The 16,271-nt window shown below is 56.4% G+C and overlaps 1 protein-coding gene across 3 annotated transcripts in view; it reads left to right on the top strand.

Moving 5' to 3' along the window:
* GLI2 (GLI family zinc finger 2) overlaps window positions 1-16,271 on the top strand; it is a 256,037-nt gene that overhangs the window by 225,734 nt on the left and 14,032 nt on the right. For all 3 annotated transcript variants that reach the window (XM_058715539.1, XM_058715541.1, XM_058715540.1), the window contains 5 exons: window positions 5,413-5,614; window positions 7,202-7,415; window positions 8,645-8,767; window positions 12,198-12,332; window positions 15,883-16,032. In XM_058715539.1, coding sequence (XP_058571522.1) covers window positions 5,413-5,614; window positions 7,202-7,415; window positions 8,645-8,767; window positions 12,198-12,332; window positions 15,883-16,032 — 824 coding nt within the window. The remainder of the gene's footprint in view (window positions 1-5,412; window positions 5,615-7,201; window positions 7,416-8,644; window positions 8,768-12,197; window positions 12,333-15,882; window positions 16,033-16,271) is intronic.

Here is a 16,271-nt window from a genome sequence, read left to right on the forward strand (position 1 = left end):
TTGCATTTTTCATACATTCACCTTTTGGGGTTAAATAAATAGACCTTAAAATAGAAACTTGTATTTTTTCTCATATGGGAAACCAGATATGCTCTGAGGAAGACGTCCGTGTCCTTGCCTCCGTCAAGCCCAAAATAACCTCATCTGGGTTGAGCGTGCGTCGAGGAGATCCCCACGGTGGTGTGGGGCAGGCAGGAAGGCAGAGGGGACCTCTGCCGGGGCTCTCGCTGCAGCAAAAACCCAAGCCCTGCCCTGCTCCCGGGTCCCAGGACCAGGCTGCAGGCTGGACAAAGGGCATCTCCCGCGTCCCTCCCTGGCCAGGGGCCTCTCAGCCTCCTGGTGGTCGATGGAGGCCCGTTGCCTCTTGTTCTTAAAGGAGGCTGATTTATAGCAGGAAGAGTGGAAAGTGATACTGTGCTGGGAGGTAATAGATCAGCGGTCAGGGAGTCCAAGGCTATCGCTCTGCCTACTGGTTCTCCGGAGGGCGGGGAATTCACCGGTTGTCACCGGGGCCTTAAAATGGAATGTTCTTGTTTTATGCTGTTGAATATTGGTGATTGCACAGCAGTGTGGGAGCCGCCACAACCCACCCCCTCCTCCCACCACACTGAGAAGATTGAAATGTTCCCGATTGAAATGTTGTCTGTTTACAGCCCATATTTCCTCCGAGCTGTATATTTTATTGTCATATTGACACTAATTTGACTTGGATGTCACCTCCGTTCTGACGCCCGTTCTTTATGCTGCCTGCGGGTCCAAGGGGGTTTTCAGAGACCAATTACATTGATCACACCACAGAGAGGCAGGAGGAGCCGCTGGAGGGACTGCCAGAGGCCCCAGTCGAGCCGGGAGTCCGTGCCCAGCCTGCAGACGGGAGGGAGACTGAGGCAGAGGAGAGCAGGCCACGAGTTCCCCGAGGGGCAGGACTGCTGTGTGCAGACCCGGGCTAGGTGGCGTATGTGGGTCACCCGGTGAACCGGCACAGACACGAAGTCACTTTGCAGGCGAGGAAGCCGAGGCCCTGAGCCCGAGCCCTAAATTTGTCTACATCACAGAACTAGGAAATGGTGCCGGCCAGTCTCAACCCCAAGCCTCTGGGCTCCAAAGCCGAGGTGTTTTCAATCCCCCCATAAGAGGGGGTGAAGGGACTGCGGACGGCTAAGTGTGGGGCAGGTTGAGGTCCTCCAGTTGGGTTTCCTTAGAGCATTTCCTCAGTGAGTCCAGAAGGTATGTGGGCGGGGCTGGGCTGTGCAGGGATGCTCCCTAACCGGTGAGGACCCAGGGCCCACGAGCCAGGCCACGAGGCTGTGTCCTGCCACCGCCAGGGGAGGCGTGTCCCAGTCCCACGCTCAGGACAGCATCTGGCACAGAAAAGCCTCCTGGGAGGTGGTGCTGGGACACAGCTCTCTCCACTGCTGGTGCCCCGCCTGCCCCGCCCATGTCCTAGGGAGCCAGCCCCTGCTTCCTCCTGCCGCCCTCATTCCAGGTTCCTGGGTCCTCGGGACACACCACCCCCCCCCCCCCCGCCCCAGAGCTCGGGTGACATGCTGGTCACAAGCCCATAGCAACCCAGAGGTGGATACTGTTGGCCCATCTTCCAGGTGAGGAAGCAGCTCAGGGAGGTTCAGAGCCTCGCCCAAAGTCACCCTGATCAGAGCAGTCAAGCAGGGTCAGAACTGGTCTGCCTGCACCGGGGGCCCGTTCTCAACCCTCCTGCCCTTCCCGGCTGCCCCCAGGGAAAGCAGCGATGTCCCCAAGCACTCTGGAGTTACCTAGTAATCCCAGGAGCCCTGCCCAGTGCTCTGGGCACCATTTTCTTCTCTCACCTGGACAGTGAGCTTCACAGGAGGGCAGGGCCGAGGGTCCCCCCCTTGCTTGCAATCCCCAAAAGCGTCCAGCCCGATGCCATCACCACAAGGCTCTGATGGGTGAATGAACTAACACATGAATGAGCAAAAGAAAGACATAGTGGCTGAAACAGGATCCAGATGCAAGCGGCAGCAGGAGTGGGTAGCATGGGGCGTCTGCCCAGGTGAGGGCAGGCTGGTGCCCGGTCCCCCCCCGGCGGCTGACGGAAATCGGCGCAGGCTCATCCACAGATGAATGGACGCAACAGCTCTGCCAGTCCCCGGTCATAAATCACAGGAGAAGCCACAGGAAATGAGTGCCAGGATTTTCTTTCTATTTAGTAATTTATCAAGGGAAGAGGCACATTAATAAACATATTTCCCTCGAGGGGTGGGAATAACAGAGATGAATATCACTGTCAGATTTGCCCTGTTTCCTCTTGTTAGGGGCACGTGAGAGGGTGGGAATCCAAATATTAGCAGCACAGTCTTTTTTTAGAACATGCATTAGAAGGATGAGTGTATTTCTTAGTCTACAGGATGTTGGATTGTCCCTCCCACCTCGTGTCTCTCCATTTGCCACTCGGTTCGTAAGCGACAGGACTCTTTGGGAGGATTCACGTTTGCATCTTTGATTTTCCTTGGAAGTGAGGACGGACGGGGAGTGAACTCAGTAAATAAGAACAAAGAAGCCTAGAGGAGCCCGGATGAATGGACAGATGAGTGAATGCTGTAGTGACAGACGTACTGCTGTGTGGCCCGACTGTGTTTTCTAGACTTGCTGTCCCTCACTCCAGTATTAGCTTTAGGCTCATCCTGCCCATCAAAGCCGTCCTCCTCGCCCCTGAAGAAGCGACGTTAATTCTCAGTTTCGTTTTAGAAGGTCCGCTGGGCTTTCAGCACTCCGGTGGTTTGCCGGTGTCCTCGAGATTACTCTGCAAGCCAAGCTGTACCGCCCCCATTGTACAGATGGGCAAAGAGAGGCTCAGGAGGCTGAGTGATGTGCTCCAAGACAAGCACTAAGTGTTGGGTTTGGAGTGGCCCAGCTGAGTGTTCCCACATGGTGTGTATGTGCGTCTGACCGCCCCAGCCCCCACCTCCAAGCACATCCTTCCCCGCAAGGTGCGTCTTCTGTCTACCCTGGGCGGAGGCGGTGTGCTGAGTGCTTTGGTGGCCATCTGCCCGACTTCCAAGTCTACTTCTGCACTTCCCCTGGCTGCATGGCCCTCTGTCATTCGTAAAACGACAGTAGTAATAGTTCCTTCCTTCTAGGGCAGTTGACGCTGTTGAATACTTTAAAGATTAAACAACTTAATACCTTGGAGTGCTCAGAACAGTACCCAGCACCTTCAGGGCAGTGCGTAAATATTGACTTACCCTGGCTGTGATTCTGTTGTCCCTCACCTGTGCCCACGGCTCAACATTTGCCATCTTCCACTCGGGCTCACCACCGAATGGATGCATATGTGTATGTGTATGCATATAACGGTGGGGGGAAAGGACCCAGGTCCCTGATGCATAAAGGTGGGAGGGGCAGAAGCAATCAGATAACCACACCGGTGCATGCGGACTTGACAACGTGACCCCCCCCCATTTGGGACGGGGGTAACTTCCCATTCGGAGGATGTCAGGGTGCTCTCCCTGGGAGAGTGATAACCCGTGGAGGTCTGAGCACAGAAAGGAAGGGAGAGCACTTCAGGCAGAGGAATGGGCATATGCAAAGGCCCTGTGCCGGAAGACAGGTGACAGGAGTAGGGAGCGGGGAGGCGGCTGGAGCAGAGCCTGGGAGGTGGGCAGGATGAAGCTGGAGAGGTGGGCAGGGGGCACCCACAGGGCCTCCAAGCAAAAGCCACCTTGAGCATTTGGGCTTTTTTCCTAATAGTACTGGGAGCTTTGGAAAGGTTAGGGCAGGGGGGCACAGGGACATGATTCAATTTACACATTAAAAAGCTCTCTTGGGCTGCAGTGAGGAATGTGGATGGGACAGCAATTAGCTAAGGGCCCTGGGATGACCCAGGCTAGCAGTGGGCTGGGGGAATAGGAGGAGGGGGAGAGGAAGGGAACCTGCAGGGGGCTTTGAGGGCAGACTCAGTCATGAAGGAGGTAACAATGGAAAGGCATCAGGCGAACTCCTGTCAGAGGCTGTTTATCCCAGTGGCCCAGGAGGAAAGGGGCTTCCCGGGTTTGCCAGTCAAGGGCGAGGGGTCAGAGGAGCGCCGGGCATGGGTGCCCCCAGGGCCCAGCAGGGGACCTGGGGGCATGAGGTGGTGGGCAGGGGCTCTGCTGAGGCTTCTGCTGTTGGTAGCTGGGGGGGGTCTATGCACTCACACAGGCCAAATAGGCCCGGAACCTTCTCAGGGGCTGGCCGGCACTGGGGATGGGGGCTCAGAGATCCCCAGGCCATCAGCTCTGCCCTTAGTGCCCCCACAGCTGTGGGAACAAGGCACCAACACACCAACCCTGCAGCCAGGGCAACCTGCCGCCTCCCTGGAGGAGGAGCACCTGTGGGGTCTAAGCAGCTCTGAGTGGACAGAAGGGAAGAAGGCAGGCATCACGAGCCCAGGAACGGCCGAGCACAGGCATGGAGGCAGGCTGCGTGTAGCAGAGGTATGCACCAATAGCCTCTGGAGCTGTCTACAGGCAACCCCTCCAGCCCAAAGGGAACCTGGAGGCCCCCGAAGGGGCACAGAAAGAGGTGTCGGTGCCGATATCCAGAAATGCAGGGGCATGGCAAAGCGTTTAGGTGCCCCTGCTGTGTAATGTACTCCTCACCACAGCCCCAGGGGTCAGATCCAGGAGACCCTTGCACAGAGAGGAACCCAGGGCTCAGGGAGGGTCTGGAAAGGGCAGACACAGAGCATGTGGGAGTTGCCCGGTGACACTGGCAGGTCGTTTATTCTAGACCATTGTTTGTCCAGAGGAGAGAGCCAGAACCCTGACTGGGGAGCGGGGGCGCAGTCTGGAGCCAGGCGGGAGAGTGTGACCCCAGGGTCAAGGAGCCCCCCCTCTGGTTCAGGCTGTCTTCCTTCCCGCAGTTGCTTACCGGTGAGGGGTGAGAGCTTATGCGAGGCGCCGTCAGAGAGAGCGGTGGGGTGGTGACTGGGGTGTGTGCCTGTGCATGAAGAGTGTTTAAGGTGACAGGTTCTCGAAGCCTCGGGCAACTCCAGAAGCCAGGATAGTGGCTGCCCTTGGGGTGGGTCTGGAAGGACGCTGGCCATGCCTGTTTCTCCACCTCGCGCTAGCTTCACAGGTGGGTTCAACTCGTGGCCACCAAGCTGTTCAACACTTAGCTGCTACGCCTTAAATGTTCAGCGAACATATTCTCTCCCCCAAGCATCTGACCTGTGTTTCTCACACCCCCACGTCATGCATGGATCCATCCCATTCTATAGATAAGCAAACTGAGTTGGAGAGAGGCCAGGACCCTTGCCCAAGAGCCCCCAGCTGTGGTTCTCATTACACCGTCCTCAAAGGCTCTTCCCGCTGTCCCCCCCCCCACCAGTCCCCCTTCCCCAATTCTACCCCCTATAAGCACAGTGATGCCTGGGGTTGGCTGTCCCCACAGTGTCGCGTTTCTCCAGCCCACGGGTGACGCCCCGCCTGAGCCGCAAGCGGGCGCTGTCCATCTCCCCGCTGTCAGACGCCAGCCTGGATCTGCAGCGGATGATCCGGACGTCACCCAACTCGCTGGTGGCCTACATCAACAACTCCCGCAGCAGCTCGGCGGCCAGCGGCTCCTACGGCCACCTGTCAGCAGGCACCCTCAGGTGAGCCCAGCCGGCATGTGGGCGGCCTAGCCCCAGAAGGTGGGCTGGGGGCCAGGTGGGGGAGGGCCCATGCTTTCGACCCGTGGAGAAAGACAGGACATGTTGCATTTGTGAGTCGGTGTGCTTGCAACTGCTCCCTGAATTCCACACCGACCACGATGACGCCGCAACGTGCCAACATTCGAGTACGTCTTCCTGTGTCTGCTCTTCCCCCAAACCCACTCTCTGATGTGAAAAGTATGTTTACTGGGCCTGGCACGAAAGAGTCAACCATAAAACCCTAGGTTTTATGGCAGCCACAGCCATTGGTGGCACACGTTGTGACACCGACTTGGGTCATGCCAGGTCTCCGAGCAGGCAACCAGCTTCCCGCTGTGGTCACAGCACGGCACACCCAGACCTCACTGACACCATTCGCCCTTGTCCCCACCCTGCCCCCACTCCACCGTGCAGCCCATGGCTCTTCTAAGGACTCAGACCCAACCACCTTGACTCAACTCATTTCCCTCCCCCCTTCCCCCCCGCCACCCTCCTCAGGGAGGCCAGGAGGTGTGAGGAATGTCAGGAGAGTCTGGCCCTGGGACGTGCAGAGATCGAAGTGGTAACAAGGATGTTGGCTGTCTTTTTTTACAAAACAAATTACTCTGAACCTTAGCTGTTTAAAGCAACAACGAGGATTTGCCATCTCGAACTGTTTCTTGGGGTCAAGAAAATGAGACTGGCTTGGCGCTGGGTCTCACGAGCCTGCGCTGAAGGTGTCAGCCAGGGCTGTAAGGCACCTGAAGACTTGCCTTTATTTCACGTTATGGGAGTCTCTCTATAAGGCTGCTTGAGCTTCCTCACGGCATGGCGGCTGGCTCCCCCACCCCCACCCCAAGTGACTGATGCAGGAGAGAGCAAGGAGGAAGCCACATGTCTTTTTTTTTTTTTTTTAAGCTATGTACTTATTTTGAGAGAGAGAGAAAGAGAGAGAATCTCAAGCCCCGATGAGGGGCTCCATACCATGAACCTTGAGATCATGACCTGAGCTGAGATCGAGAGTTGGACGTTCAACTGACCGAGCCACCCAAGCCACATGTCTTATATGGCTTAGCCTTGGAGGTCACCATTATTTCCGCAGTATCATGTTCTGGAGAGAGGGCTCATATGCAGATGGCATAAAAGAACCTAGAGGTGCAGCAGAAGTGAAAGAAGAGAGGGGGTGACGCGAGCTGCAGGGCCCAGGGCACATGTCCTGGACAAGCGGGCATCAGAAGCGGCCTCAGGGCCCAGTGGGGCTCAGATGGTCGGGGATGCCTCTCAGGCGTCAGAGAGGTGAAGGGCTGGGGTGTAGGCCTGAGATGGCGCCTGGCCCCTCCCTGGGGTGAAGGCTGGGTCATGGGGTGGGGCCTGTAGGCAAGCACAGCCCGGGAGGCCTGAGATGGCAAACAGTGGTGGCTCTTGAGCCAGGTAAAGCCATGCTGATGGCAAGATAAGCAACATGCCCCTCCCGATCCCTGGCAGGGTCCTCTCTGCGCAGGAAGTCTTGACCACACAGCCTCCTCCCCCCCCAACTCCTTTCCGTGACTTGCCTGCTCTCCTTTGCAGCCCAGCCTTCACCTTCCCCCACCCCATCAACCCGGTGGCCTACCAGCAGATCCTGAGCCAGCAGAGGGGCCTGGGCTCAGCCTTCGGACACACCCCGCCTTTGATCCAGCCCTCGCCCACCTTCCTGGCCCAGCAGCCCATGGCCCTTGCCTCCATCAATGCCACGCCCACCCAGCTCAGCGGCAGCGCCACCTGTCTGAGCGACGCCACCCAGGTAGGTGGGTCCCCGGGTTCCCGGGGCCCCACGAGAGCTGATCATTGCCGTCTCATGCCGGGAATTTGTAGAAGGACTCCCCGCTCGGGTCTGGCTGGTGGGATGCCTTTTGGCGATAGGCCACGGGATCAGAAGGGCCAGATGCTGGATCAGGAGACCTGGGCGGGGTCCTGACACCCTCACTTTCGCTGGCAAGTGCCTGGCCTATAAATTCTGTGGTCGCCTGTCCTATCAACGTAATGAGTAGACGGAGCAACCCTAGAATTCCGGCTCTGGCAGACAGAGTACAATGTACTCAGTACTTAGAGCCTAAGTTGACCAAAGGCCATCTTACTTGAGCTCTCCAGCAGGCCTTCGATGTGGCAGGGCGTGCTGGTACAGTGCCAGGCACACAGTAAGCGCCATTATTTTTTGCTGAATGAAGCCCCATTTTGCACACGAGGAAATGGTTTTAGAGGCAGTATTGGGGCGTGGAAGGACACAGTTGTGGACTCCGCCAGACTGCGTTTTGGACCCCAACTCGCTGGAAGCATCTTTCAGCCTGGGCTAACGCATGCACGGAGTGGGGCCTGCCGCCCAATCGGGTCATTGTGCGCATATCTGAGCTTGGGTGCACAGAGCCCCGTGGGGACCCGGATCGTGGCTAACGTTCACGATGACAGTTCTCGAGGTTGCGCCACTTCCCAGGCCAGCCACCTGGCAGGGCGGAGCCCAGAGGTGAGCATGTGCTGGGACGAAGGCAAGACCCCACCCTGTCTGGAGCAGCCCCTCTTCCAGGATGCCCTCCCTCTCCACCCCAGGGCTCCAGGTGTCCACCTGGCACCTCCCTCCAGACAGTAGCTATCAGCTCTTGTGACCAGGCTCTTCTTTCCTACTCCCCGGGCTGGCCCGGCCCTGTTCTCCTGCTCTCATGCTTCAAGACCCCCTGCTCCAGAGGGCTGAGAAGCTGAGGCTGTTGGAACAGGAGTGAAGGTGTCCTGCATTTCACAAAGAGAGGGTTTCTTTTCCATTCCCAGGGAGGGGGGGGGGGTTGGAAGGCCGAGCTCTGGGCTCTCTCGTGGCTGTGCCCCCCAGCCAGAGGACCACGTCGGGAGACTCAGCTTCTGAAACTTCAAACAGAAGTGCTGGCCCAACCTACGTGGGGAGGATCCCTGAGGTAAAGCCCAAACAGAACTTGGGATGTCCCCACCCTGCCTCTGCATGACAGACTCCTCTGCTCCCTCCCTCAGAACAAGCAGAACAGCGAATCGGCTGTGAGCAGCACCGTGAACCCCATCGTAATTCATAAGCGCAGCAAGGTCAAGACAGAGGCAGAGGGCCTGCGGCCAGCCTCCCCACTGACCCTGACGCAGGTAACCTACTGGCTGTCCTGGCCATCCTCCAGCTGGGTGAGCGGACCTGGGACCTTGGCCCTGGTGGTGAATGGACGAACAGACAGCTGCCTGCATGAATGAGTGAACCAGAGAGGGCGGGGACACCGTGAGCTCAGGGAGGACCAGAGCTGTGTCCCCAGCACCCTGCATGTTACATGCTCATCAAACACGTTCTGCATGAAAGAGTGGATGGGCAGATGGATGGATGGATGGATGGATGATGGAGGGAGGATGGAGAGATGGATGGATAGATGGATGGATAGATGGATGGATGGATGAGTAGATGGATGGATGGATGGATGGATGGATGAGTGGATAGATGGATGGATGAGTGGATGGGGCATCCATGAGTGGATGGATGGATGGATGGATGGATAGACAGACGGATGGATGGATGGATGGATGGATGAGTGGATAGATGGATGGATGAGTGGATGGATGGATGGATGGACAGACGGATGGATGGATGGATGGATGGATGGATGAATGAGTGGATGGATGGATGGATGAGTGGATAGATGGATGGATGAGTGGATGGATGGATGGATGGATAGACAGACGGATGGATGGATGGATGGATGGATGGATGGATGGATGGATGTCTGGGGCTGCAGCCATCCCCACCCCAGCCCCTCACACAAGCCCCAGTCACACTCAGTCACTCCTGTCCCCTGAATGGCTGTGGCCCCTGTCCAGTTGCTCCCCGTCCCTAGAACTCCACCCCCCACCTCACCCCTTTCACTGCCACTTCCACCTTTCCTAACTCTCCTGGCTAGTAGGACTCGCATGTGCCCAGACACCCATCCTAGCTCCTAGCTCATGTTGCCTGTAGCCTGCACTGCGCTGAAAGCTTTGGAGAGGCTGCACTTGGGAGACGAGGCTGATTCGGCCCCACGTCGGTAGGGTTTGCACAGGGCCTGATGCAAAGTCACTATGACGTAGGAATTTCTAATGACTCGATGCACATCTGAGGGAGCGAGAAGCACGGTACAGAGGGGAGGCAAGGAAGATGATTGTTGGCAGGAAGGTGAGGGAGGGAGCAAATCAGAGCCCAGGTCTGTTGCAGGACTGAAACCCCTGTGCCAGTCCCTTTGGAGATCCTGCCACTTATTCAGATGCTCCGAGACGGCAGGCTGATGGTCCCAGTTCTTGCAGCAAAGGCCTGTCATGGAAAGGAAGGGCTTGGTGTGAGTGCTGACCCCGTGGGCGAGCCTCCTGCCTCCCCACCTCAGGCCTCTGAGAATGGCATGGTCTCCATCTGTTACTACAGCATCACCAGCTTTGACACCGAGGATGCAGGGGACCTCCTGTCCCCCGTCTTCCCTACATCTGTCAGACGATCCTTTATCAAACCTGTAAACCATCGGGCATGCTCTGGGCACTTAATTTTTATGAAATATTGGGTCCTGTTATTGTCAGGCAAACAGAGGAGTTGGTGACAAATTCTTCTCCCCTCACTGACGCCAAAGCATCTCCGCATGATGCATGGTTTCCACGAGGTCGGCCATCATCGGGGGCCGTTGAAATTGATGAGGACGGCACATATCCAGGGGAGATAAACATGCTGGGGGGAGCCCCTGCCCCGCCCCTCCAACCCAGAAAGGCAGCCCAGGGCCCTCCTTCCCACCTGGCCTGGCTCCTCCAATGTGTCCGTGGAAGGAAAGCTGTTTATCACAAGAGGTTGTCACTATGTCACTCAGGGTCCTGATTCAGTGACCTGTCTCATTTGCAGGGTGGATGGGCGTGCTTTCCCTTGGCAGGCATGCGGCATAATGAATCCCCGCTCTGTTTAAGCCCTCAAAACCGTGGGCTAGGATGATGCCCAGCCCCATCTGGAGGCCCCGAGCGCACCCCCTGCCCCCGCGCCGTCTTCCGCTCACATGTCCACCTGGCAGCTCCTTCAGGTCTTCTTTCAAATAAGCGGGACGTACAGAAATAATAAGTCTGTTTGCAGTTTTTCTGACAGTGCAGAGCAGGGGTAGGGGGCCACAGCCCCACCGACCCCCCCATTGCTAAAGGTTCAGGGCAGGGGCGCACCTGCACTTCCTTTTAATGTGGACCCAGCGCTGCCCGTGGACTTAGGATACTGCACATCATCGTTTGCCTTTTCAGGGCAAGTGCGTTCACTGGAAAGTACTCTGAGAAGCAACCAGAAGCTTTGCAGCTCCAGTGGAAAGTCGGTCAGGGGCGTGAGTCTGCGGCCAGCCCGGGGAGCCACGAGGCAGATTTCCCCACTCGCAGAAATGCACTCGGCATCAGTAATGAGGCTCACGGGCGAGCTACAGCCTCCGCTTTGTGGTCTCTAGAGCCCGTAGGGGTTGGGGCTCCTGACTGTGGGGGAGGTCAGCCCCCTTAATCTGGCCTATAAATGTTTCCCCCGGAGGCTCTTGGGAAAAACAGAATAGTCCTGCTGTTTTGTAGATAGTGTGAAATGGAAAGCATTCCATCGTTCTAACATCTGCCGCTTTGCCTGGCTTTGCTCTGAGCCTGCCCCAGCCAGCCAGTGCGATATCGGGGAATCCTTGACATCCTGTGGCTTTTGTCCCAGCCTGGCACGTCTGTGCCTCCCCCTTCGCTCCCACTCCCAGCCTTTCCTTTGCCCCTGTGTCCCCTGCTTTTCTTTTGCCACCTTGAACAGGGCACACGTGGGCCCTGTCCTGATGAGGAGACGCCAGTGCAGATGGGGGCTGTCACTCACTGAGTGCCCTGCAGAGAGCAAGGTGGCCTCTCCCTGAACCCATTTTCCTGGCGGTGATGCAAGAACACAGATGCCCACGTCTTAGGACTGTGGCGGGGAGGACAGGATGGGCACTGGGAGACCATGCCAGTAACCCTGGGCACGAATCGGGGTATGCTCTGTGTCCTGGAGGGAGGGGACAGTGTGAGAGTGAGTCGTCTGAAGGGCCAGGCCAGATGCCTGTTGGCTGTTCTCTTGCCTCCAGGCGGGAGCAGACCCCGTGCAGACTATAATGAAAACGCCCCCACCACGATCGCACGCGGGTCCACCCTGGCTCTCCCGGAGGAAACCAAACCAAATAAGCGAAAGTCACTGCCCTCCTTTCTCCCGTTCTCCTCGCCAAGTCGGTTGACCCAGGATGTGGCGGGACACTTTGGTGATGACAAGCCAGCATTAGAGAGGAAGGAGGGGCCCCAGGACAGCTGTGCAACAGGAGAAGGATGGGTGGGAGCTAGCTGAGGAAAGTGGCTGAGCACATACATGTACGTATGCACGTGTGTGTGTACAAGTGTATGCATGTGTGCTCACGTGTGCGTGCATGTGCATCCATGTGTCTCCACACCCATACCAGCTCAGGGTCCTTGGCATAGACCGCCCGGGGCCACTAGTGACCTTCCGTCAGGGCCCGGTGGCTGAACGTGGCTCACGTGGGTTGCTCTGCTCCTCCCCCAGGAGCAGCTGGCTGACCTCAAGGAAGACCTGGACAGGGACGACTGTAAGCAGGAGGCCGAAGTGATCATCTACGAGACCAACTGCCACTGGGAAGACTGCACCAAGGAGTACGACACCCAGGAGCAGCTGGTGCACGTGAGCCTCTAAGCCCCAGCAGCCCGCCCAGCGGACAGAACTTCAGGCCCTCTGCGGGGGAGAAGGGGCTGGGGAAGGCGGCTGTAGGAGATGCCGGGGCCACATCCTCTGCAAGTGGGAGACCTAATTGTTTATCTGGGCCGTGCCTGCTTCTAAAAGGGGGCCTACCAACACATACATAGTATAAGAGATTAAAACAAAAATAAGTAAATGAGAAAATTAAGGAGAAAGGAACAATAAATGAAGCCAGGTGTGGAATGGATTTAAAAAAACAGCTGTGTGCTCTGAGCTATAATTCACATAAATATCTTTTTTTTCCCCCTGAGCTTCCTAGCAGCCAGTGCAAAGAGGGAAATAAGATTAGTTAAACCAGCGAGCATCTATAAACATGGACCCTGAAACCTGAAAGAAGGTCCTCCCATGGAGGAAGGAATTAGTAATTTCCTCTTGGAGACCATTCACAGAGACCCAATGTACACAAGAACAGATGGGGTGTTGATACCGTTATCAAGAGGGGGCTGCTTAGAAATACCTGGTACTGTCTGCTCAGGACACCAGAGAGGCCATGGGACCTGGGTGCCCCCTCATGTCATGGCCCTTGGTCCCCACTCTAAACTGTTCTACAGCAGCATCCATATGATGGCAGTCGAGAGGTAACCTGTGAGGTTTGGAGAGCAGAGGCTGGCTGCACCACACCTCGCCGAGTGGTTCCAAACAAGTGACTTAACCTCCATGAGCCCCAGTTTTTTTCCTCCCGTAATGGGGGTGAAGCCTACCCAACAAAGTTGTGAAGGTTAAATGTGATACCCACATAAGCACTTAGCAGATGGCATTTCATGCATGGTAGCTAGCCTCCTGCCCCCTCCTCCCTGTTCCCCACAGCAGCCCTGAGCGGGTGTCTCTCCTCTCCATCCAGAAGAGAGCTTGATTTCAAGAATCACCCTCCCAACACTGCTCCCCCGCGAACCCACACACTCCTTGGCGAATAAGAGTCTGTACTGATGAGCCCCACACCAGCCTGCCGGTTAGATTGCTGGATGGGGTCGATTCACACTGTTCACATCCTGAAGCCATCCCAAAGGGGTTTGCTTCTCCGCAGCTCTGTGGGCTCCGCATCTAGGACACTGCCTTCTCCCTCTGCTTCCTCCTGTCATGCCAGTTGCTTTCAAATACCCAGGGTTTCTTTTCTTTGGGGTGCCCTCCCCCCCCCAAAGTGTGAGGACACAGGAGATCAGAATTTCCCAGCAAACCTGTCGCGGCTGACATAGCACCTGTGAAATGGGGCTGCCCTAAGCCCTTCTGGAACTCGAACATAATTTTTCCACCTGTTCCACGTCTTTGGGTAAACCATTCCGAGATGGAGAAGGGGCCTCTGGGGCTGTGAGTTGTAGGACAGAGGAGATTAGATGAAAGAGAGAGAGGACTGCATGTGGGACCACGAGGGGCCGGGTGGGGCGGCGGGGGGGGTGGGCAGAGGGGGAACAGAGATGCAGACATAAGAGGTGTGCACAGTGGTGAGCAAGCCAGCCCCCAAGAGCAGAAAGGGAGTTCCTCAGATACAGGCAGTCGGGAGGAAGGAGGGCTTCAGCTGCAGCCTTCTGCCTGTCTGCCCAGGACTGTCCTTGTGGACAGAGGTGATCACCTCTGCCTGGCCCTGGAAAGAGAAGCCCCCTATGAAAAGAGAGCCAGCCCCTCTGCCGGCTGTGACTCTCTCTCCGCTCCCTGGGAAGATGGATGGTGGCAGGCACACGGGCGAGCTGGAGCCCCCAGTCGATTATTAACAATTTGTTGCTAAGTAAACCAATAAGAAAAAAATGAAAGGCATTGTCAGGAAGCATTTTTATCATTTGAGAGGCTTTAAAAATGGAAAGTGAGGCTAATATGATAAGATTTCCCTGGAAGTTCAAAGCGCTGTAGATTTTACTTGTTCCAACATGGGCATTTGTATGCATGATGGTCGGGCCTGTTTCTCGGGAGCGTGTGGGCCCGGCGCTTTTCTGTCTTCTCCGGGTCAGGTGCTGCCAGGGCCCACATGCTCAGTTCTCGAACAGCCCCAGAGGTTGCAAAGACCTGCAGCAGCACAGTCCGGCAGAAAGATGCTGCCAACCACAAGTGTCCACCACGCACATAATTTTATGTGAACCTGGGAGCACACTGTTTAAAAAAAGAGTAGAAGGAAACAGGTGAAATTCATTTGAATAATATATTTTACTTAACCCAATATATCTGAAAGATTATCATTTTGATGTGTCATCAATATAAACGAAAATTAGTGGGATATTTTATTTACATCCTTATTATTATTTTTTTATTCTTCATCTTTGAAACAGCCCATCCCCGGTGGGACCAGCCACATTTGAAGGGCTCAAGAGCCATAGGTGGCTAATGGCTGCTGCATTGGAGGTTGTGGTGTGTGGGAGGCAGTGACAGCTGGAAGACGAGCCAAGAAAAGAGAGGGGAAAGGCACTGGGGCTAGAGAGAACAGGCCCCGAGATCTGAGTGTCTCCCCCTCCCCGTCCCCCTTGGGGGAAGCAAGCCCAGCCATATCCGCACACAGACAGGACATGACCTTGATAGGGGGTGCAAGGAGGCTCCCCAGTGGCCTTTAGAGAAAAGCCCTAGAGCAAGAGGAAGCACGCAAGGTCCAGTACACTTTTTCAGACTACTGTGTGAGTGACTTATACCACCTTTTTTCACTCCCCAAGATAAATAAGCCACCTCAAAGATTAAGGACATAAAAGTCTGGAGGCCCCACACATATCCACACATCCTAAGCCGAGAGGCAGTAATACCCCTGCTTCAGTGAGTCCTGCAGCCTTCAGTTAAATAATCAAAGCAAACCACTAAAATCCAAAGGGTCAACTCAGGGCAGCTTGCTGGCTCCGCCTACCCTGGGATGCAGGGCTCCCCCTTGCCATACCTCCAGATCAGTCGTGCTGTCCGTGCATTTTGTCCCAGGGGCAGCATCACACAGTGCCCAGAGCCCACCGTCAGGGTCCCCATCAAGCTCCACCCACCCTTGCTGCCTGGGCCCTGCAGAGGCCACAGAACCATCTGGGCCTTGGCCAAAAGGGGCAGAGCCATCATCTCACAGGTTACTGTCAAAGGCAGAGGTGAGGATGCATTGATGTTTTCCATTGGAATAAAAAAGCGTATTTAAAGATTCCTGGGACAATAGGCGCAAGCTTGGGAGAAGCATCTCGTGCACCAATCACAGTGCATGACTGCCTCACTACAGTTATTTAGTGCCTACTGTTTGCAGCCCAGGAGCATCATCATAACCACCGGAGCCTAGAGCCCAGCCTGGGGTGAGCGGGATGACTTTGCCCGTCATAGGTGGTCACTTTGAGGACAGAGAATTGGGAAATGCAGCGAGACAAGGAGATCACCCAGTGGATCTTGGGTTAATGGCAGCTAATGAGAACTCCTGAGGAGGCGTGGCCTGGCGCCTAGGGGGTGGTCTTGCTGGGTGGGGCGTCTGCGCCTTGTAGGTGGGGTGCGCAGGGGTGGGTGGCTGGGCTCACCCCTCCCTATGGGCTTGCTCCCGCAGCACATCAACAACGAGCACATCCATGGGGAGAAGAAGGAGTTCGTGTGCCGCTGGCAGGCCTGCACGCGGGAGCAGAAGCCCTTCAAGGCCCAGTACATGCTGGTGGTGCACATGCGCCGGCACACGGGCGAGAAGCCCCACAAGTGCACGGTGAGTGGCCCCTCCTCGCTGCCGCGTCTCGCGCGTGATGGGGCTGCATTGGACGTGGCTGACCACAGGTGTACTTGGGTTGAACAGGCCACGGGCAGCATCATGGGGACCCAGCCTTCCAGCATGTTGTCTGTCCTGTGTGCTCCTGCCCTGCGCCTTCTGGGGTTCTTGAGGCCCCGCCCCTATGTGCCATCCCAGATCTCTGATTTACCCCCTGGGTGTGTGCCTGGCAGTGGGGG

The sequence above is a fragment of the Neofelis nebulosa genome, chromosome 2, assembly GCF_028018385.1.
Source record: "Neofelis nebulosa isolate mNeoNeb1 chromosome 2, mNeoNeb1.pri, whole genome shotgun sequence".
Classification (NCBI taxonomy): domain Eukaryota; kingdom Metazoa; phylum Chordata; class Mammalia; order Carnivora; family Felidae; genus Neofelis; species Neofelis nebulosa.